Source organism: Pteropus alecto, unplaced genomic scaffold (genome assembly GCF_000325575.1).
Source record: "Pteropus alecto unplaced genomic scaffold, ASM32557v1 scaffold23, whole genome shotgun sequence".
Lineage (NCBI taxonomy): Eukaryota > Metazoa > Chordata > Mammalia > Chiroptera > Pteropodidae > Pteropus > Pteropus alecto.
Window position 1 is genome coordinate 4,282,677 of NW_006435837.1, and position 24,795 is coordinate 4,307,471.

The 24,795-nt window shown below is 36.6% G+C and overlaps 1 protein-coding gene across 9 annotated transcripts in view; it reads right to left on the reverse strand.

The window, feature by feature from the left end:
• Window positions 1-24,795, reverse strand: part of PPEF1 (protein phosphatase with EF-hand domain 1) — a 106,707-nt gene that overhangs the window by 23,718 nt on the left and 58,194 nt on the right. For all 9 annotated transcript variants that reach the window (XM_025046634.1, XM_025046632.1, XM_025046633.1 and 6 more), the window contains 5 exons: window positions 22,027-22,141; window positions 18,840-18,886; window positions 5,859-6,025; window positions 2,652-2,688; window positions 1,697-1,846 (listed from right to left, as the gene is read on the reverse strand). In XM_025046634.1, the coding sequence (XP_024902402.1) occupies window positions 1,697-1,846; window positions 2,652-2,688; window positions 5,859-6,025; window positions 18,840-18,886; window positions 22,027-22,141 (516 nt within the window). The remainder of the gene's footprint in view (window positions 1-1,696; window positions 1,847-2,651; window positions 2,689-5,858; window positions 6,026-18,839; window positions 18,887-22,026; window positions 22,142-24,795) is intronic.

Genomic DNA, 24,795 nt, shown 5'->3' on the forward strand with positions numbered 1-24,795 from the left:
TGCCAGTATTACTGACAAAAACGTCGTGTTCCCTTGCTCTTGGCTAGAATCATATCCACTCATTATGTTAACAGTGACTATTTCATGTTGATCAAAACGTCTTGACTGTTTGCTGATATCATGAGAAAGATGCCTTAAAGTTAGAGTGGCCTTAAAATTTATTGCAAGTGGGATACTTTCTGAAAGTAAAGGGAGGTGCTACTAACAATTACACCAAGATAACAGGTGAAAACCAGGAAGTATGGTCCTCACTGGGTGAGGCTGGGGAGAAAGCTATGTAAAATCACCCACAGAATCAGGAAAAGGGTTGTAAAAAAGTTTTTATCCAGTTTTGTCTTAGGTTTGCCCTGCTTTGGTTTTACACCTCTTACGAGATATTCAACAAAAGTTGATTAAGTACTTACTACATCATAGGTGCTGGGGTTATATCAGTGAACTAGAGAAGGAGGGGAGGAGAGCAAACAAACAGTACCACAGTTCCTTATTTAATCTTGGTAACTGTTATGAAGAATACGTACAAGGGGCTTAAGAGCGTAAAGAAGGGGACTTGATGTAGTCTGCATGTCATGGAAGACTTTGCAGAGGAGAGGGTGTATTTAAGCTGAAATTAAAAGGATGAGAAGAAGTTAGCAACAATATGATCATATGTATATAAAGATATGAGCCCTAAAAACTCAAGGTGAATAGGGGGCATATTTCTGTCTATATCAAATTAAATTCCAGCTCCAGACCCCACACGCCTAGATTGGTTGGAAGTTGATTATCAGCCCAGAGGGGTAAGTGTTCGGGTTTCTCACTAGGACCATCTATGATCATCCAGCTCCAGAGCTGCTTCTCATGCCTGTGTGGCACCCCATACACCCTTGGTCTAGGGGCGTGGCTGGGCTCCAATATGGCAGGAAGACAACAGCAGTCACCCCGCAAGGCCCAGCCAAAGGAGCCTTTCACAAAGTATAGGAGCTTTACAGACTCCACACAACACAAGCCTCAGAGGTTTTATACACATCCTTGTTCTGCTTTTGTTATATTTAATGATTACTTAGATTTAAAAGATTTCAAATAAAATTACCCTGAGCCATTTGGATTTGGAGTATAAGGGAAATCATGTCAATTCAGAAACAAAGTGTTGTATGATTCCACTTATATAAGGCACCTACGGTAGTCAACTTCATAGAGACAGAAAGTAAATGGTGGTTGCCAGGGGCTTGGGGCAGGGGGAATGGGGAGTTAGTGTTCAATGGGCATAGAGTTTCAGTTTGAGATGATTAAAAGTTTTGGAGATAGATGGTGGTGATACTGGTAATGGTTACACAACAATGTAAATGTACTTAACGCCACTAAACTGTACACTTAAAAATAGTTAAAGGGGTAAATGTATGTCATGTATATTTTACCACAACATTAATTAGAGATTTTAATTTTTAAAAATCAAGATTTTTTACTTCTAGAAACTATATGAAATGCCAATATTTCCTTATTTTTCCACTTTTATCATGAATTAAAATTTTTTTCCGATATATAGAAATTATCCATTTAGTTATCACACAATCATAGATTTTCTTAAAATTTGTACTAATCTTTTCAGAGTTACAACAACCACTAAAACACAAATGAATACAAAATAATAAATGAAAAGAGGAGGTATATATCCCCTTATAAATCTCTGAGACAGGATTCATGTAAATATTTTTCTTACTTTGTTTCTTTTTATATTGTAAAGTAAATTCAAGTCTGTGGATTCCGATATCCCACCATGTATGACCAGGACTTCATTGTCAACAATTGCACCGATTGGGAGCCAGGCATAGAGTTCTTCCAAGAGTTGTAAGATTTTTTTTCCATGTAGCTGTAAATAAGAGCTTGAGTAAGTTTCATTTTTCTGATAAGTTCAAGTTTATTGACTAGTCCCAATGTACGGACAAAACGCAAAACAGTTTTCATGCCACCCAAAGGAAGGCAGCATGGAGTCATTAACTCACTAGCATTCATTAATCATGTCTTTTTATTCTGTATTTTTGATACTTTGACATCTTGGAGACTTGATGACCCTAGAGGAGAGACTGCCCCTCCCAGGGCTAGCTAATTTCTAGATATAGTAAATGATTTGCTTTTCATATGTTAACCAATCCAGAGCCCACATCCTTAACCACCTCCTTTATGGGGCTGAAATTATTCAAACCTGTTTAAACTGCCTCCCCCATTCTCTCCCAAAGAAACCACAATAAAAGCTCTTGCTCACATTTTCCCTTCATTCCCTCTACCTTCTGACCAACCCTGGTACTTCACCATGAGGCCCCCAATTTTGTGTGCTGTGCTTCCTGTTTCTAGGTAACTGTGAATAAAAATCTCTTCATTTATGACAGCCATTTCTGTGTCTGCATACCTGAGTAAAACAAATCTCAGGTACCTTTAAAACAATGGAATATGTTTGTACCTATGCTGAAATTTACACAAAAGTCACAATGAAAAAGCTTGCTTTAGTCCAGAAAGAAAATTAAGACTCTACCATGGCCAGGGCTTCCTGCTGTGCTTTTATTTTACTGGTATGGATTCTGACTAGTTCACCCATCACCTTTCCTGAAGGCTCTTTTTTTACTTCTATGTATAGACAACAAAGAGAATACAAAAAAAAAAAAGCACATGAGTCTTACCTTATATTTATGCAAGATTTCTTTTGTGAAGCCATACCTGAAAAAATAATGGGATTTAAACTACTTAATTAAATGTTGATAACGCCTGCTTACATGAGTCATGCAAAAATGGGAGGCTTTCACATCTCACTATCACAAATGCCAACAATTCAAGAAACTAGACTTCAGTTAGAGCTAACTATTACTTTCCCAAGTCTTTGCTAGGCATGCTGGGAAGGAAGGAAAGCAGTCAATGACTTTGTCCCTACCCTCAAGGAGCTTGTAGGATAGATGTGGGAAGAAGATACATTCTCATGAAATAATCATTACAAGACAACTTAAAAAATATGTGGTAAGCATAGCTTGTGTAGATGCTTCTGTGTATTCAGAGAAGTGTGCTGTGGCAGCTAGAAGAAGTTGTGTGGGGGAATGCTTTTCATTTAGATAGAATTTCTCAGACCTCCTATATTTTATAGTAAATAAATGATAGGGGGAGGAGAAAAGACTGAACAAAGACAAAGAAATGCCTAGAAGATTTTTATATTAGCTTTTTATATTCTCTCTGATATAGTTCATGTAATGGTATTGAAGGTTTTAATAGAAAGTGTAGGAATTTTAAAGCCCAAATAGCAGTCGCTGAGGGAAATTTAATGATGAAAATTTTTTCAATTACTTTTTCTTGCCTTAGCATAATAGTATATACCTTTAATACCCAATGTGGTGAAGTTGGAACACCATGTACTCACTACTCACTGTAGGTTTCCATGCGAATCATGTCATGCCAGGCTTCTACAGTGTAACATTATGTTTTTTGAGATAAATTCAGTCCTGCACTCACTGAAGGTGTCCATGTTGTTAAATCCGATGGACACCTTGCAGTCTTCATCTTTCTTGCCCTTGCTGAAATACTAAATACAGCTGACTACAGAGTCCTACTGGAAAACTCTTCTCTTGGATTCCGTGACAATAAACTCTCTTGGTTTTCCTCCTACCTTCCTGGCTGTTGTGAATCTCCTTCGCAAGTTCTCCTCTACCTAGCCTTAAATGTTGGAGTTCCTTCATATTCTGTCCCAGATCCTCTTCTCCCTTCACTTTCTCCCTTGGCAACCTCATCCTTGCCCAGGGCTTTAATTACTATCAATGTACCAATAATACAGGACTGCTCCAGGCCACACTTCATTTCTGAGCTCTAGCCACATATATCCACTGTCTACTTAACAGCACCTCAAATCAGCTTATCCCAAATTGAACTCATTATTCTCTCTTATCCCAACATTCTCCTCTTATGTTGCCAATATCCACGAATGATGCTGTGTACTCCCAAACTCAAGCCAAGAACCTAAAGGTCATCCTTGATTCTCTCCTCTTTCAAGTCCCCCATACCATGCTACGAAGCCTTAAATTATCATTGCCTAAACTTCCCTTAAATCTTATCTACTTCTTTGCATCTGTCCCCACCACCCTCATCTGAGAATCCGTCATCTATCTCTCCAACTACCTCTTAATTAGCCTCTCATATCTACTCTTGTCCCTCTCCAAATTACTCTTCCTGCTGCATTTTAAAATACAAATTTTATATTTCTCAATGATTTTCTGTTGTCTGGAAGAAAGTCTGAATTCCTTTGCACAATCGAACCATTTCTTATGTCTCCAGCCCTATCGGACACCATCCTGTCCCTTAGTCTAATCTCCTGCATTCCTGAACTTCTTTCAAGTTTAAAAAGTCTTGTCTTAAGCTCTGCATAAGTTGTCCCCTCACTGCAAAAGACCATGGCCTTCTCTCTCTCTCTTTTTTTTTCTCATTAAACTTTGTTTTAATGGGGTCTAAAAATTCTGTGATAGATTTGTGGTCAACTTATTTCCATTAAAAGTACTGGTTTTAAAAACTAATAACTTAAAAAACTGCCACACAGAAAAAAAAATAAAAACAACAAATAGTCCATAAAACATTCTCCTTTCCTTCTGAAAGTTTTATGATACATTGTAATCATTAACCAGTCTTTTACTATTAAACTTACCATGGTCTTCTTTTGATTGCCTAATTCACCTTTCAGGTGTCAGGCTAATGCCATACTTTTATGAGGAACCTTCTGTCACCCTTCATACAGGCTGGATCCCTTACTTTACAAACTCATCCCACTTGAAAAACCTGCTCAATGTGTATCTTGCCTGCTAAATGTAAACTCCATGAGGGCAGGGGCCATATCTCTTTCATTAACCATTGTAGGCACTAAATAAACATGACTGGCTAACTGAATAAATGAAAGGATAAATGGCATGTCCAAATAAAAGTATTAAGCTACATTATATATAACAAGTCTCTGATAATAGTCTTGGGATTTTTTCCTCATAGTCTTAGCATTTGCTTCTACAACTAAGAACTAAAACTGAAACTCTGTATTCTGGCCAAGTGCCAAAATTGTCAAAAAAAAAAAACAAAACCAAAACGAATCAGTTACCGAGCTTTGATCAAAGCACCCAAAAGCCCAAGACCAAAAGCACGAAACATGCAATGCCTTCTACTGCCCTAGAACAAACTGGTTCCTGTATTTCATAAAACAAGAAACAAAACAAGAAAAAGAAAGGAAGGAGGAGGAGGAGAGGGGATTAAGGAAGAAGAGGAAGAAGGAAAATAAAGGGAAAGGGGAACATTTTTCACCTACTGTGCCTTTCAGTAAAAATTGGTAAACCATTTAACCAGTCTTTATTCCTCAAATCTCCAATGAGTCAGATAGTTGAAATGCTACCTTACAGCTGTTCTCAAATATGTTTATGAACAACTATGCCAGAAGCAATTACCATGTCATAAAAAATATACAAATCAGTGAAAAACACAGTACTAGTTTCTGAAACAACATCTGAGACAAGCCAAAAGAGTAGCAATAGCCTGCTTATAGAACTTACCACACCTCCAAACCTGGCCTAACAAATCTACCCAGCACACAATTTAGACTGTAAAGGGCGGGCATAGGAAGAAGAAAAAGAACATAATAGAAGGGAGAAGGAAGAACAAAAGTGGAAGAAAAGATAGGAAGGGGACTTTAGAACAATGTATATTCACTTGGTAGAAGATAAAGGGTTGTAACTAGAGGTAAGAATTGAGATCTTCCTTGAGAGTCCCTTCATCCTTACTTCTTTACATGCACTTGTAACTCTCTGCTAGGAACTAAACATGGCAGCATTTTCCAGAATGGGAAACAAAAGAGGAAATCTAAAGGCCCAAGTTACCTCATATTCATCAAAAAGTCTTCATGGTTCCCTCTGTTCAAATGCAGGCTATTGGGGTAGATAAGATAACTCACAAACAGGATCATTAGGATCTCTATGGAATTTTTCCCTCGATCTACGAAATCACCATTAAAGATATATGCGTTGGTTTCTGAGGGGAGACCATTCTGTGGAAGGAAGGAAGGAGGGAAAACAAGCAGTTAAAAGAATGTACTTTTCTTTCTTTTTTTTTTTTTTTAAGGAATATACTTTTCAAGTAAGGTTTTGTATTTAATGTCGCTATGAACATGGAGAAAGAATCTGAGTTAATACTTCCATTGGGAAAAATCTGCTCAGTTGCTTTAGTCAGTTTCACTCTTCAAGGGCAGGTACCTCCTATAAGGGACTTGTACGTGACAAATTAGCTTGGGACAGGAAGATTCTGGGGGGATGGGGATTGGTCATTCTACCTACCACCTACTATGAGTTTGCTCTGAAAGAAGCTGCTATGAGTCTTATCAAAAATGCCTACTCTCTTTTCTTCCTTCTCCCTTGAAAAGAGGGAAACTTCTACCCAAAGAAGAACACTGAACTAAGAGACAAAAGTCCTTCATTCTAAGGGGCTCTATGTTTAACTTCTCTGGGCTATGAGTCCCTCGATTTGCAAAAAGGGGAGGACACTATATCCCTCTCCCCAGATCAAGTGAGAGAATGAATATGAAAGTACCCAGGAAAGTGTAAGACACCATGTAACTGAGAGGAGGGCTGATATACCACCAGTACACACTGATATAATTACACCAGGTATTGATAGCCCATGTGTGTTCTCGCCGCTTACTGACCAGGCCATATTAGTTGTTAAATATTTTGATTATCACTTCTGAGTATGACATAATACTTTTAAACACAGTGTTAGCATGAAAAAAAGAACTGGGATCAGGACAAAGGTCTGGTCTTTATAACAGCTATTAATTCATTTACTTCTGTAGTACTAAACTCTAAGACAAAATAAACATGTCGTGCCTACCAGGCATACCATATATCATGCCCGATAGAGAAATGGCTGAGTGCATCTCTACTGCATAGTGAAATAAATTCAAATGTTTAAAAAATATATTACAAAGAGAAAATTTTAAGCACTCGTATATCCAAATGTATGCCCTCTTTCAAAACAGTTACCTTTAAGAAATAATATACATATTATAGTTATAATAATCATTTTCAAACTATTTTCAAATTCCTCTTTTGTTAGATTTCAAACTACATAAAAAAGTCTTATTCCTTTATACTCACCTTCCTAGTATTTATATACATTTAAATTGTTCATATCGATACAATAGAAATAGTTGAAATATAATTCAGGTTAGGACATATAACTTAGAGATTCCAGAAGTCATTATGCAATGTAACATGTTCTGAAGGCAATTGGAAACAAACAAGCAAACAGTGACATAGTGTTCTGGGCCAGAGATAAGAAGACTTATTCTCTAGTCCAGCTCCACTATTACCCATGTGTCTGTAGGTAAGTTATTTAATCTTTATGAGCTGTTAGTTTTCTGATCTGTAAAATGAGGATGATAACTTCCATACTTACCACACAGGGCTACTTGGGAACTCAAATGAGACTGTGTGGATAAAATTGCAAGAAAACCAACCATAAAGTACCACACAAATTAAGAGATTCATTGGTTTATGACCTCCATGTTATTTCTAAGATCCCATTACTTTATATTTTCTTATACATTAATTCATGTAACTTTATTTACATGGGGCTTAGATAGCATGAGCCAATTGCAAAAATGTTGGCTATTGCTCATCAAAACTTAAAGAAAAAGGGAAGGATTCTGTAACTCTGATACTCTTCCTTCCCCTAGCTTTCAGCTGTCTGGGATGAGTAAGCTGGAGGAGTCTGAGGAGTGTTGGAGGCTATAGGCTCTGTGGGAAGTCCACACCTGAAGAAGGCTAGAGGAGGAGCAGCACAGAGCCCTGGGGTGAGAACATGGAAGAACTAGGCCTGAGGGGATCTGTGAATCCCTTGATAAAGGGAAGACACTGCCTCAGAGCAAGTTTGTGGTCTGGGTTGGGGGAGAGGGAGCTAGATCTTACTAGAAAAAAGCATAGGGGAACTTCTTCCATATCTCTGAAACTAAAAGAACACTATCACTTGCATTTAGGGACACCTAGGAATATAGAGACTTCCTCTCATAGTCTTCATGCAGAAGTAGAAACCGTTGCACCTCCAACTATTGAGAGGCTTAACCTAGCCTAAGCAGAAAACTAGAAAATGGAAATAACCTAATACTTAAGGAGATCTAGTAACCAGAAAGAGGCTGGCCAAACATATCAGTTAAAGTCCTGTCCCCTAATAAGATAGGACTGCTGGAGGAGACAGAAGACCTCATTTTAAAAATAACAAGAGGATCATAAAATAAAGAACAAAACATTAATAATTCTTGACATTTAAAAATGTGCTATTCGAATTTAAAATATTAATAAATTACAGCTATGTAAAAAAAAAAAAAAAAAAGAATGGTTGGAAAATACATTATTGACCTGAAAGAGCAAGCAGATGAAAAATCTCTCATACAGAGCAAAAAGCAAAATGATGGAAATCATGAGGAATGAGTAAGAGATTAGAATTCAGAGCCAAGAGAACTAATATGCCAATAATAAGCATTCAGAATCAGGAAAAAGGAACAGATGGAGAAGAGGCAATAATTATATAAACAAGAGAGGGGATTTTCTATGGTTAAAAAGAGACTTCAGCCTGAAGTTTGAAAGGGCTCACGACTCCTATGCACAATTCCTATTACCTAGTAAAAGTCTTAGAAGCTACCAGACAGAAAGAACAAATTACAGGAAAAAAGATATCGCCCTGGTATCAGATTTCTCATCTGCAGTAATAAGAGGTAGAAGATGGTGGAATGAAATCTACAAATTAAAGCATGTACTGATGGGAAAAAAATCTACAAATTAAAGCGAGAAAAGAGTGCTCATTTCGGCAGCACATATACTGGAAAAAAAAAAGAAGAAAAAAAAGAAAAGGACTATGAACTAAGAATTCTATACTGACCAAGACGTCACTAAGTTCTCAGGGTGATAGAAAGTATTTACGTGTAAAGTATCAAATACCACCACTAACATAAATGTTCTTCAGGGTGTAGCGATCTAATGCCACAAAAAAATGAACATGTATTGATTGCTTTTTATGTACTAGAGACAATTTTAGGTGCTAGAAATACTGAAGTGAACTATACAAAGTCCTCGCATTCAAGTAGCTTGCATTCAGAGAATATAGCACCCACATGCCCCATAGAGGAAAACACTCAAGGAAATATTCTAAGCAAATAAAAGCAGTAACAATAAAAAGACCTCAAGCAGGGAAAGACCAAGAGGAAAGAATATGAATGTGAACAATGAACTTTGCAACTTATAATTAAATATAAATCAATAGTGATAATGTGGGACTTGCATTTAAGTATTAAACAAGAATTCTAGAAATAGAAAAGACATACTATTAAGGAAAACCTAATAACCATCAAGAACTAAAAATATGGCATGAGCAATAGCTAGGATTTGCAGGAGAGGTGAAAGGAGAAAAGTAAAATTCTCTACAAATCTCATTTGAATGTGGGACATAACATGAGAAACTGTAAAAATAAATACATTCATCTTACTGGAGGAGAGATAGGGTAATGGTGGAGGAATAAAGTTATAGCTATTTGAGAAATACACACATTATGTATTTAAAATGTCAGGAATGAGTAGATAACCATTAGTGAATGAAAAAGTACAGCAAAAATGCCAATGAAAACAATAAAAAAGAAAACTTCACTAAAACAGCACAAAGAAAAAGAAAAGAATGGAACAAAGAGAAATAAATATTAGACAAAATGGAACAGAAAAAAAATTTTCAAAAAGGCTGTTATTATAATAAATGTGAACACATTAAATCCTCCCTTTAAAATACCAAGATTATCAGATTGCGCTGAAACACAAACTCAGGTATACATATAGTTTGTAAGAAATACATGAAAAAATAGATAAAGGGAAGTTAAAAACAAGGTAAATGCAACAAAGAGAAAGCAAAAATTTGAATATTAATATTAGACAAAGCAGAATTTAAGATTAAAAGTGCTAAATGAGATCACAAACCAATATTACATCATAATAAAAAGCACTTTATGAAGAAGATACAATTCATGAACTTGTATTCAATAAACAAAAGAACAAGTTTTTGCTTCATATATTTATATACTATAAATGCAAGAAAAAACGTTTAAAAGTACAAGCATAGTGAAATATTCAGATTGAATTATTGGTTTAAAATAATGTACACAAATTCTTTGACACTCCCTTTAAAAGATGAAGCTTAATTTGCTACCCCTTGAATATGGGATGTACTTAGTGATTTGCTTCTAACGAATAAGGAAAAAAGCAGAAGCGATAGTGTGCAACTTCGGAGACTAAGTCATAAAAGACACTATCACTTTCTGCCTGCTCTTTCTCTTGGATCAACACTCTGGGGAAAGCCAGCTGCTATGTCATGAGAATACTCAGGCACCCTGTGGAGAGGCCCATGTGGCTGTTCTGCCAATAGCCAGCAAAGAACTGAAATGTGCCTACAGCCATGTGAGTTAGCAACCTTGAAAATGGGTCCTCCAGCCCCAGTCAACTTTTCAAATGACTGCAGCCCTGGCCAGGAGTTTGACTGCCCCTCATGAGAGACCTTATGCCAGAACTACCTAGCTAAGCTGCACTCAAATTTCTGATCCTCAGAAACTGTGAGATACTAAATGTTTGTAGTTTTAAGCCACTAAGCATTGAGGTAATTTGGTGTACAGCAATATATAATACATATAATTAGACAGATATAATAGAAAATAAATATATGAAAAAAATTTAACATATAACCAATGAGCTTAATTTAATAGATATATGAAGAACTTTGCATCCTACAGATAGAAAATATAATTAATTTTTCATTTGTCCATGGACCCTTTATGAGAATCAATCATGTACTTCATAAAAAGAAATCCTTAACAAATTCAAATAAGAAATATTTCATAGGACACATTATTGTATCATAATCCAATAAAATTTGAAAAAAATAAAAATATGAATTGAGAAATTCTAGCTCCTTGAATTAAGATCTTTGGAAATTAAAAATTATAGTCAATAAGCATTGGATCAAAGAGGAAATTAAAAGCAATATTACAAGTTCAATAGAAGGCTCAGTTAAAACTAAAATTAGAGATGTGTAATTTAAATACCTTCATTATTAAAGAAGATGTGCATGAAAGACAGTATTCAGTTTAAGAAATTAAAAAAGGACAATAAATCGAATAAAGGTAAAAGCTGAAATTAATGAAACAGAAAGCAAAATAAAAAGATATATAAATCTAGAGGGTGATTCTTTGAAAGAACCAATAAAAGTGATAAAATTGATAAAAGCATCATGAGCCTGACTGAGGATAAGTGAAAAAAGAGAATGAAAAAAATATGTAAGATTAAAGATCAGAAAAAAGACAAAGATATAGAGAATTATATATATACATGTATGTGTAGATTATATAATATCAATATCTATGACAATGTACTTCAACACTCTAGAAGAATGAAGAGTTTCCTTGAAAATTAGAAACTACCAAAACTGATTGAAAAGAAACAAAATTTGAATAATACATTTGGCTCTATGTGGCTTTATAGCAGAGCTCTATCTCAGTTTTCAAAACTAAATAGTTTTAATGTTATTTAAACTAATGATTCCATCCTCAGTTGCACATTAAATTCACTTGGGGAGCTTTAAAAAGTACCCAGGTGTCCATCAGAATCTCTGGGAATGGGACTCAGGTATCAGTATTTGTTTTCTCCCAATATCTTGGGTGATTACAATGTATAGCTGAGTTTGAGAACCAGAGATTTAAACTCCTGACTACAGAAAAAGATGGACATCTCTCAAGTTCATTTTATGAAAACAGCACAAAATTAACATCAGAATTTGAGAAAAGCATTCAAGAGTCTAAAATTATATTTATTATATTTGGATGGTAAACGCGTTTTCAACTGTGACAACAAATTTTCCTGTATGAGAACTTCTCATCTCCAGTTAAACCAAACTTTATTTGTAGCTATTTTACCACTACTATGAGCAAAGAATAATAAATTTATTTAGTCAAACCTACTTTTAAGCCAAAAATAATAATGGGCAGGTAGGCCATCCACCTTATACAGCATGCTTGACACCCAATAAGTTTTAACCTTTTCAAAAAGTCACGCACGCTATCAAAAGATTAAGATTTGTGATAATGAAGCTCATTCAAAAGAATATGTCACAGTCTCTGGAAGTGATTCTGAAAAGAGTCCTAAATATATACTGAATGTCTGTATATGTTGAGCCTCTTAATTCAACCACTTCAAAGAAGGTGTGACTCATTTGGATGTATAAGATTTGTCCTGTTGGTTCAGAATTAGTCATATTACTTTATATAGTTTGAGTCAAATACATTTTAGTCTTAGAATAATAAGGGAACTAGAAAACAGATCAGAAGATGAGAAGCTAAGTCTAGTGGGACATAAGTCTCTAGGATATTTATGCTTCTGGTTACTAAGATTTCTCTGGGTTTTCTTCAAAGAAGCAAAACTTGCTGATATACCCCATCCTTCACTCAGTTCCAGGAAACCTAACTCTCTGGCTTATTCTGCAGCTGATACACAACAAATCATCTATGACATGGAAATGAAGTTGACAAATACAGAAAACCCAGGGTAACTACAATTCTGAACAGGATTCAGATGACCTGCAGGGGAAAAAACAGCAGACTGCAATGAATTAACTCGAATAGAGAAAAAAATTAGACATTTCTCTATAGTCTCACCTATTTCCTACTGAAGCATTTTACAACAGACATCTAGAAGATATCCCATTTTTTTTGGACATTTTCTCAAGGCACATCAAACAATAACCTCTGGATCTCAACTTCATGTTATTTTAATTTTTATTTCTTTTGAGAATCCTATTTTAGAAGTCCGTTCTTCTGATTGCAAGATACTGCCTTAATCTTGAGAGGAAAAGAATTGACTACTGTGGCTATGTGAAGCATATCAGTGACAGAGAAAAAAGAAAATATTTAATTACCTTCTCAACTGGAAAAACACAGGCATGAGGGGCGGAGGATCGTAGGAAGAGAGAAAAGGAAAACAAGATGGCATGGCTTCCGATGGACAGCATCGGTATGACACCCACAGGGTTAAAAGTTAATTAGCTTCTCTCTGTCCATGTGCATATCTTTTTCAGCTTCAGAAAGTCTCCATTCACAGCATGAATGTAACAAAATAATTTGCCAATACTTGATCCGAAAATTTCAAGCTTTGTATTCAACGAGGAAAAATGTCTTATAATTTTAACAAGGCTAAGGCTCTAAATGAAGTATTTCAAATCAGTCACTCTAAGTAAGTAAAAGTGGCTGATTAAAATTAACCTTTTCAGGAAATAAAATCTAAAAATACGACCTAACTAATGCTATGTAAATTGCTTCATTTGATGATATCTGAAGCCATATAAAGTTGAGACGCCCTTTTAGCACAAGTCTGTCATGGTTAGCAGGGTCATTCAGAGGAAAGAATTCTTCTCAAACACAGATAAGATGGTGATCTGAAAATGTCTAGCTTAAGTATTAAGGTGCTAAATGATACAATTTTTAAGGACAAGTAAATAATAAAGAATCCAAAATCTCAAAACAATCAAAAACAATCATTAGTACAAATCCCACTATTTTTTACAGTGTATCACAAAAAGTATGTAAGAATAAAATCTTTTCTGATCCTCTAAAACTTTCCTTCATGATTTAGGCTCTTACTAAATTACTAAAATTCTTTAAAGAGATTGTCTTAAGTGTCACCTCCTCCAGGAAGTCTCCCATGAGGTTAGGTGTCCCTCCAATGTGCTCCCTTGGAGCCTCATGCTTATCTCAATCATAATACATCCCATCTTGAACTGTCTTGTTTTTTATTAGTTGACCTTCCCCACTAATATGTGATGCCTTTGGAGCCCAAAACTGCATCCTAGTCATACTTTTTGGCCACTCCTTAGCAGAGTACTTCATGCATAACAGGTGTTTAATAAATATATGTGAAATGAATGAACTTCATATTCATCTTTGTGTCTTCCCATAGTTTTTATATAGTACCCCGAACACTGTACAGACCAGATAAAAGTTTATTGAATGAATAAATTAGTGCACAGATTCACTTGTGCATTTGATCAGTTATAACAATAGAAGTCTTGAACCAAACCTACCACTTGGAGGAAAAAAGAATAATATGGAGAGGCACCTCTGAGATCTTACATTATAACTCTTCCTCTCAGGCTATGCCCTTAATTGGCTTAGGGCCAGCCCCAGCTCTACAGCCTGCTCATCCTGTACCATATAAAATAATAGACAAGGAAGAAATTGTCTAGGAAAATACCAGTTGAAAGATGAATTACAATTTTGCTTGATTCAAAGCATAAGGTTTTCCTAGTTTCTCTTTTGAGTTCACAGAGAAGAATCAGTCAGAGTATAATATAAGCTTTGGTCACGTATAGCTCCAAAAATTTCCAATAGGATGTAGTTTTCCAAACTATTCCTTGTGATGTGATTCAAGTTCAATCAGAACTTGAATAAAATACAAATAATTTTAATAAATTAAATGGTAATAAATAAAGGTAAGTTGAAAATTTTAATAAATTAAATAATAAATAAATAGTAAATTAAATAAGGATAAGTTAAAGCATGGTCACTAGCTGCTTCTAAACAGAAGACAGAGAGCCCATGGCTTACACTGAGGTGGCTCAATCCCGTGTGCTCCTCTGAATGAAGTGGAGGAGAGCGCCACACGCAGGGCATCATAGGTAACAGATTCAGCACCTTGTTGATGCATTGAATATGGCAGTGAGAACCTGCCACCATCGCAGAACTCTTCCATTTCCTAGCAATCGAGTGATTGCTTGGATCATATCAGCACCTGTTGTAATCCCTGCGCAGGCAATCTTTGTATCTGATACCACGAAGAGACATCCGCCACTCAGCACCTCTCTCTTCATTTCTAAGGTGTTCTTCCTTTCCTCCTCATCTACTTTCCTGACCCATCACTCTTCTCTCAACTCATCTTTCTTTTTTATTCATATTCTCTCATCTTCGTATACCTAAGGCCCAATAATGATATTCACTCATACTGTAAGCATTGCCGAAATGAATTTTCCAGATCACTGAAGCTTACTCCTTTAAGAGCTAAACTATGTTTTAAAATTACTTTAACCATTTTGGCTGGGAGTTGTGAAAATGTGTCATTTGTTCTCTTTACTTCTTAACAGAGATGTGTACACTGTAGAATTTGAAACGCTCTTGACCACACAGGCACATCAATCTAAGCATGCCCTCAGGCCCTTGTGACAAGTACAGAACGCTGTTTCTGACACACATCGCCCTAGGTCACTGAAAATTACCACTTCCCTTCTTATGTCATTTTTAGGGCTCTAGATGTCCTCTTGCTGTCCGGAATTGCTTTTACTTTTCACTGCTGTCACTGTATCTCGCTTCTGCCTTTCCCCTCCCACTCTCTAATCTGCTGATTGGGTGGGGTAGGGGAGGGTAGTCAGACTGGCAAATTTGTAGGAAACATGTGTCAGATAAAGTTTTCCTGATATACATTCACTGGTCTTTGAGTAAAGGCCTAGGAACTGTCCCATGGGTAAAGTTCATTGGATTCGTGACAACGATTTCAAGAGCTCAGAAACCCTTGTTACTTAATTCTAGGTTTCAGTAGGTGTGTTAAATGAAGATGGTAGACAGGAGTTTGACCTCTGAATAGGTGAGGTATCACTGTCATTTGTACTCATGTAAAATCATGGCTTCCAGAAGGGTTTGTATTCATGGTTTTAGGCTGCACTATATGCTGCACTCTACGATCTAACATTGATCTATCATCAATCTTCATTTAAACTTCACATAAAAAAATGAGACACAAAAAGGCAAAACATTGAGTTTTGCAAATTAGAGATCATCAAACAGCATAGCTTCCCGAGATATCTCTGTACCCTGCCCTTTTCTTTTCCAGCTTCTAGCTTAGGACGCTCATTGCCCATAAGCTAAGTGACTCGCCATCATCGCAAACACACGGGGTCATTCTCCCTTCCCAGACACCATTAGCTACATCACCTTTTCAGTTTCTCAAAGGGGGACCTTGCTGTTGTCAAGGGCTCTTCCCTGTTTCTCCTTTTAAACCAGGCAATTTCAAGATTCTGGCACATATGATTTATTCCACGTCCAAGACACATTTTACTTGCTTCTCACTCAAGCCTGCTAAAATTCAATTCATGGCTCCAGAAAGCTTCTGCTTTCCAAATAACCCTCTCACCTCCATCTACCCAAATCCACCCCAAATAATAGTACCCACTCTTTCATCATTGGGCTCTCAATCTCCACTTCCTGCACACTATCATTGGTTAACTCTCAAAATATTTCTTGCTTTCATGTAAATGCTATATTTTACCTTTAGTTCTTTTTATAGTACTCCTTACCACCCACCTCCTCCTGTTCAATCTTTACATTAGCACCTTCCAGTTTTTATGTTCCATATAGTTTTACCAATGGAATTAAAGAAACATGTTGGGATTCTCTCTTTCCTCACCTGTCTACTCCAGAATCTTTTCCCTGGTCACACCTTAATATCTTCAACTACCTCTCCAGAAATTTTTAAAAATACCTCAAAAGTCACTTTTCCCATTTAATTTACTCAACTATTTCCCCTTTTATGTATTTCCCAAAACCTCTAGAGAAATGATTACCAGATTTTCTATTGTGGTTATTCCCCACATACATCTGACCCTCCTGCTTCCTCAGACTGTAATTGCCAACACTAGCAGGACTGGACTTCTGAACACTTACATGGCACTATGCAGCATTACACAAATCCCATTCCCCAAACTGCAACTCCTTGGCATCCTCCCACCAGTCCATTCTTTCACCTCTCCCATAGTTTTCCAGTTTGGCCAGTAGAATCCTCATTCCATGACAAACAAACTCTTTTTCTGCCTTCAACTCATCCAGAAGGACTTCTCTCTGGAAATCTGGGCCTCCCTGAGAGATGCTGCTGGACCTCTGACTCCCGCATCCCTCTGGAAGGAAAGAACCCATTCCTCCACAGTACGGACACCTCAGGGGCAGGAGTGGGGGAGTGTCCACTTGCTCCTCAGAGCCACTAAAACGCCAACATTTTGCCAGCCTCAGGTAAAATCCTCTCCTCCTTCCAGGCCCATGACCTCTGACTACACTTGCTCTCCATCTCTCAGTGCTGTGGCCAATTCATTTAACACACCTGCTTTCCATGTGCTTGACCTCTTCATGTCCATTCTTCTCTTTCACTCACTTCAGCCACCCACATTCTGGACCCCACCTTGGACCCACTCATCCTCTAGGACTACTCCCCTTGCTACTTCCCACCCACCCTGCTCCCTAAGGCCCTCGTCCCAGCCAGCCTGCTCCCTGACCTCAGAGAGCATGGCAATCTGTCAAACCTCCCATTTGACTGGCCCATCCTGGCCTTTCTTCCTTCCCTTCCCAGCTTGGCTTCTGGGTCTGATCTCTAGAATTGCTTCCTATTTCCTACTTTCTGGCTATCATGCTCTACATCAGCGGTCCCCAACATTTATGGCACCAGGGACCGGTGCTCCTATGGGAACCTAATGCCTGATGATCTGGGGTGGAGCTGAGGTGGTGATGCCAGCACTGGGGAGCAGCTGCAAACACAGATGAAGCTTCGCTCGCTTGCCGGTCACTCACCTCCTGCTGTGCGGCCCGGTTCCTGACAGGCCACGGACTGGTACCGTTCGTTCCAGGTCCATGGCCCAGGATTTTGGGACCCCTGCTCTAGATCTCTATTTAGATCACCTATAGTCTTAATTGAATCTCCTCCTAAGTGCCAGCTCCATTCACTCTTGGTTTGGCTTGCTTCACTCCCTTCCAAGCTTCCCTTCTGAATGAATTATATGGAAATCTTGCATTTCTATTACAATTTAGTATTTTAAAAAATGTTTTTGGATATTTATTATTTTATTCACAAGACAACTTCTTATGGGATGGAAGCTCAAGAATATTGCAGCCAAAAAAAATAAAGTTTATGGAGTTATGTGGCTTCCTCAAACTCTCACAGTCTCCAAAGAGTAGAATTGATTGGCCATCTTAATATCAGACATATTTTCTTTCAGCCCATCTGAGACACCTATGCTGTGCTCAATTATTCAACATGCTAGTTGTGGGGATGACACATTAATCAAGAAGATAAAGGGGACCATTGTGAAGGCAGGATTCACCTCAGGACCAATTTTCTACATGCAGTCATCCCAGAAGCAAACACTCAGTTGACGTCTGCTGGTTCCGAGAGAGAAATGACTCCAATCAAAGAGAAACTCCATGCAGGCCAAGCTGCTCTGTGCCCTCTCTGTGCGGGCCCCCACAACCAAAACCTAACAAACGAAGAAGAGTCACAGCACTGGAAGAGCAACTAAGCCCAGAGACAGTGAATCGGGGAGAGAAGAGGGCAATTTGGAACTTACTATGGGGAAACTCCTTTCGTGCCTAATTAGTGTGCACTGGAAGAGAAGACTGGTATGTGACATGCTCACTTTTGAACAAAATAAAAATAAAATAAAACATCCTGTGCCATCTAGACATTTACTATGTAATAAAGACCTTAAATACAATCAGCTACAAATCCTAATGGATATATAGATAACAATGATATTGAACGAAGACATAAATTAAATTCTTAAAATTCTTTTATGAAATATGTGTAAAAAAAACAAAAAAAAGTATCCCTCTACAAATCTTTCAGCTTCTTGGATAAAAACTGTTACATTACATCTGTATTTGTATATATCCCTAATAAAACTAATATTGTTATCTGCCCTAGGACTGCTCTCCCTCAACAAATATGCAAATATATAGCAAAGTAATCATTTACCTTATAGAAGATCAAAAAGAGATCATCCAGTTTCCCATGCAAATCACCTGGAATGCAAATGAAAATTCACTATTCAGTAGGAAACAAGAAAATACCCATTTCGTTGCAGAGTTTTAAAACTGAAATACTGCTGATATATTTCAAGCATTCTCAGGGCATTGGGTTTTCACCCTGTGATGATATTAATTCAACAATTTGTTTCCATAGCGCTTTATAGGAACTTTGTCCGCTTTCCTATAGGGGACAGCATCTGATACTGAAATTATCTATCCACTCCTGCCATTTATGCAGTGCTTAGCTTCCTGCACTAAGAGTTTACATGAATTATACCATTCAATCTTCACAGGCACTCTATGAGATGGGTATTATTTTAATCATTTTCATTTTACAAATGAGCCTCAGAGTAGTTAAATAACTTATCTATATACAGTTACCCAGCCGCCAAGTAGCAGAGCTTGGAATTCAAACCCAACTTTATCTCTCTTCAAAACTGAAGCTCTTAGCTATTATTCTGTACTGCCTACACTGTAATCTCTAGGAGAACAGCAATAATATCTATCTTGGTATTAAACCCCCAAGTGCCTCCCATAGTACCTGGTACATAGCAGGTGCTTGATAAATACATTTAATTTCTAAATGGATAGCTTTGTAAAGCCATGTTTTAAAGAATATGTTCCAGTAGTAGCATCTAAAACTTAAAAATTGTGAGTAGATAGTTTTGATGAGACATCCTTTTGATGAGACAGCTATAGAAAATAAAAATGGAAGCATGGCTTTATAAAACTCAGCCAACTAATGAAACAATATGTAAATATTCAAAAGGCCTATTTCAATAACTGTTTCTAGGTAAATATTTCGTCAGTTCTGATCATGAATTTTTATTCTTTGTACCCAACTTAATTATCAAATAGAATTTAATTTAGGAATACTTTTCCTCAATTTGTTTAAAATTCCAAAACCAAAATTAACCAAATCTATGCAACAGAAGATTCCAATTATAATGAGAATAAAATTAAAATCCTATATTGCCAACACTTATTTATAAAATGACTACAATATTAAGAGCATATTAATACCAGTGTATACTTAAATCTCATTGCTTTCATATGGCCTCATTCCAAATCTAAGGAAATAAAAATGGAAGAGCTTTATACTGATCAGTTAAATATTTTTAATTTTTATATTCCTAATTTTCTTCTGGGTGACTTGTTTTTCAAAGATTTGGGTAGAGAGAACTGTTGCAGCTGGCATGCTAAAAAATGAATTAGTTTCAGGATATTAAGAGCTGAGACTATAAAAATATTTTTAACTTCTAGTTGGACAGCAAAAGATAAAACTTGTATCATGAAAAAAATAGCCACAGAAAGATGTTTCTACTGCAAACAAAAACATGAGTGCAGAATTGATTATCATTTATAACATAATTGTAGATTAAAATACCTCCTATATTTCAGTCATATTGAGACCCATGTAGCATGTTTAGATGTGTACATAAAAATGCATCTGGAAATTAAAATAATGGTAAAGTTTTATAAAAATTTCTCTCTTTCCTAATATTGTCTTAAACAGATGTTTTTGAAAATATGGCCCCAATTTTAAATTTTATATGATAACCAAATTTTTCTAAGTTCAATGGGTCTATTAAAAACAGAAAATAATAATTGCCATGCTAAGAGAATGTGCTAGCCTTGGCTTTTCCCTCTACCAATGGTGCTATGTGGAAAAAGCCCGGAGATAAATGCCCAAGATGTGGGGATCTTTAAATGAATGGAACTGTCCAATCGATCCATTCCTTAGTCTTTGTATCATCATAGAAAATGAAACATCAGTCAAAGCAGTGCACGATGGGGTGGGGGTGGGAAGTTACTACAAAGAAAGACATGGAAGGAGATACACTTTTCTTTTGGGCCTCAATTTCATCCATAAGAGCAAATAATAGACAGATGGTCTAAGAACCCTTTGGTTCTTACACAGCGTGATTCTAGAATTCCATGCCCTCTATTTAATTTATGTCTTCTTCCAGATCCTTTTACCTAAATATAAGTCTGCAATGGCAACTGGAGGTATATTGGAAACATGTGAGAGCAGATCCCACTCTCTGTTTGGCCTATTATATATACTCTGATAGCAAATCTAGCCCTGGCTCCATAGGCTTCATGGGTACGCATGGCTTACTAAGCCTCATGACCCTAAATCCTTCATGAAAAGTAAGAGCTGGTGAGGCCTTGAATAAAAGGCCTCCACTGGTGCTGAGATGCATCACCTGCTAGGCAGAGATGTTGTGCACTGATTAATTGGAATATAACCATTAAAGACTCTTCAAAAACCCCGAGTTGGGGCATGTCATGGAGCACGTACCACTCCATCAAGTTCCTGTCACCACTATCAGATGCTAGAAATGGAAATGGTTTAATTGGATTGTCAAATCCACTTCTACCTGCCAGAGTAAAAGAAACATAAGCTAAAAATTGATCTGGAAAATAACAATCACTGTTTTGTAACCTAAAGGCTTCATTAGAAGTTAAGGGAATTGCTGTTCCTCCCACGCACTCCATTCTCAGACAGGTGCGAGCATGCTGAGCACCAACTGTGTTGAATTTCAATGTGTACTGTTTCTTGAAGCAATATCCTGCCAGGCTGGCCTATAGGATAACAAAATCTCAATCTTGTTATTTAGAAGAACAAGGAACAGATTTCTGGGACATTCCCACTCTTCTAAAAGCTGCAGAGACCAGTTGGAAAAATCTAAAATGGCAGCCAAGGGCAGAGAAGAGTTTACTCTGCACCAGGCCTTGGGCTTTTCTCTTCCCAGCATAAGTGGCATGCGGAGGCACACCTAGAAAAAGCAACATGGAACAAAGATAATGAGAGATAGACAGAGGGCAAAGAATGCCTATTCTATCCATGGGTGGTTTTCTGTATTAAAATGCTGCCTGCCTTTATAAAAAGCTATGATTTTTTAATTTCTCACATAATTAATTCCTGCCAGCTGGTATGTGAAACAAAGACAAGATGGGGAACAGTAAAAAAAAAATAAAGATGGGGAACAGTACTATCATCATAGATAATTCTATATTAACACCTTTCCCTTAACACAGTCCAATTCACACAGTTTTCAAGTTAGGCAAATGACGTGGAACCAAAAGTCTCCAAAATATTAATTTGGCAACTCTGCTCTGAAACTTACCGCAGATTGTTATGTCTTTGGCGGGAGAAGATTTTACGTGAGTGAAATTTGGCAAGTTCCTGAGGTTTTTCTTGGTTTCAAATAGCACCTCTAAGACATAACGAGCATGCAGTATCTGTGAAGGCAAAGCAGAGGAAACATATAATGAACTAGGAAGAAAAGCATGACTGCATAGAAAGCTATAAAGGTGGAGCATATGAGCACATTCCAGGTAGCTATATTTCAGGATCATCCCTAAATTATTCTCAAATAGATGATTCCAGTACAGTGTCTGGCAAATAATAAGCCTTCACTAGAGATCTGTAAATTGAATGAATGAATGAATGGTTCCTAGGATGTTTATACTCTCATGTTCTTAACTGACATCACCCATTCGCAAAACATTTCTGATTATTCTTGGTCCGTAGAGCCCAAGAGAAGTGATGAGGGAAAAAACAGGAGACTCCCTTGCCCTACAGATAAATCAATCGATCATTCAATCAATGAGGAAGGAAAGGGAAAAGAATGAGAAAGAGAAAGAGAAGCAGACAAAGGCTGTTGAAGAGGGGCTGCTTTGTCTTTGGGACGTCCTGCCACCTGGGATGGAAACTAGGCGGTGATCCTGGATTTGTTGAGATCTCAAAAGGCAGCAAGACGAGAAACTCCTGAGCCAGGCATCCCAGGTGTGGCTCAATTGTTGGTGCACAGACGCCAGAGTTTACAGAACAGCAAGCACATTTATATTGTACAAGTTTAAGTACAAAACACATCACAGACCCAAATAAAGTATTTGGATTATCTCCTATTATGACTATTCATTCCATTGATCTCCTTCAGTTACATTCTTGATACATCATTGTTTTGGACAAATTTACTCTGTTTTCTCCCCTGGGCTTTTTGTTTGTTTATTTGAAATCCAGTGTGTCGTTCTCTTGTTTATTAAATTATAAAATATTCCAAATATATAAGCTAAAATGTAATATAGCCAATAAAAATTTAACAGAGGCTAACACCACCTTATGGATCAGGACTTTTAGTATGTGCACTACCCAATATAGCAGGCACTAGTGCGATGCGGCTATTGACTACTTGAAATGAGGCTACTTGAAATTGAGGTGTGTTGTAAGCACAAAATACACGCCATATTTCAAAGACTTAGTACAAAAAAAGTAAAATGTTTCATTAAAAACTTTGAATATGATTACATATTAAAATGACAATTTTATGATGGATTAAATAAAATACATTATTAAAATTAATTTCACCTGTTTCTTTTTACTTTCTTAATGTGACTACTAGAAAAATTTTAAATTATGTATGTGGCTCACATTATATTTCTATTAGACAGTACTGATTTAGATTACTGGAGGCTGAGAGAGTGGTCATATCTACATATTGTTCATATACTGCTTTGGGTATTGGATTCAGGGCAGATGGAACCCTTTGGAACAATTATGTCTCATGGTATCCTGAAATTTCCATTTCTATAGCTATTAAAATAATAAAATTATTTTCTATCCCAGATCCCCAAAATATATGATTTAAATTTGGAGAATTTTCATGATAATTTTTTAAAAGACAGGAATCAGGATTTGAAGCGATGCGAGAATTAAGAGGAAAGAGAAGGGCCCCTGGATGTTGACTAGTGGGGAGAGACTGAAAATGAAATAATTATAATCAGAAATAAAAGTGGGGACATCTCACCAGTCTTAAAGAAATAAAAATTATAAGAGAATATTATGAATAATTGTATGCCAATAAATTAGATATCTTAGATGAAATGGAAAATTCCTAGAAACAACACATTACCAAAACTGACTCAAGAAGAAACAGAAAATCCAAATGTATCCAGAATAAGCAGAGATTGAATTGGAAATCAAAAACCTAACAAAGAAAAGTCTAAGACCAGACAGCCTCACTGATGAACTCCACTAAACATTTAAAGAATTAACACTAATCCTTCTCAAACTCTTCCAAAAACTAGAAGAGGAGGAAAAATTCCTAAATCATCCTATGAGGCTAGTATTACCTTGATACCAAAGCCAGATAAAGACACCACTAGAAAAGAAAATACAGACCAATATCCCTTATGAATAAAATGCAAATCCTCAATAAAATACCAGCAAATCAAATACAACAGAATTTTATTTATTTATTTTTGATGTACATGAAACATGATAAAATAATAATAGCTAATATATTTTGAACATATTTTGTGTGACAGACACTATTACATTTCATGCATTGTCATAGCTAATCCTCATAACCTATAAGGTAGGTAGGTACAATATATATGTATTTTTCTCTTTTTTTAAAAATTTTAAACAAGTTTATTGGGGTGACATTGGTTAATACAATTATATAATTTTCAGGTGTACATTATCATTTGACATCTGTATATTCTATTGTGTGATTACCACCCAGAGTCCAGTTTCCTTCAGCTACCATATATTTGATCCCCTTTATCCCGTCTACCTCCCCCCTTCTCCCCCACCCCACTAGTAACCACTAGTCTATAGTCCTCTGATAACCACTAGTGTATAGTCCACGTCCGTGAGTCCCTGTTTGTCTTGCTCATTTGTTGCTTTTAGGTTTATATCCCACATATAAGTTATATCATGTGATTTTCAGCTTTTTCTGTCTGGCTTATTTCGTTTAGCATGATTATCTCGAGGTCCATCCATGTTGTCACAAATGGCTGTATTTCATCTCTTCCTATGGCTGAGGAAAATTCCATTGTATGTATATACCACAGCTTCTTTAGCCAATAATCTATTGTAGGATACTTCG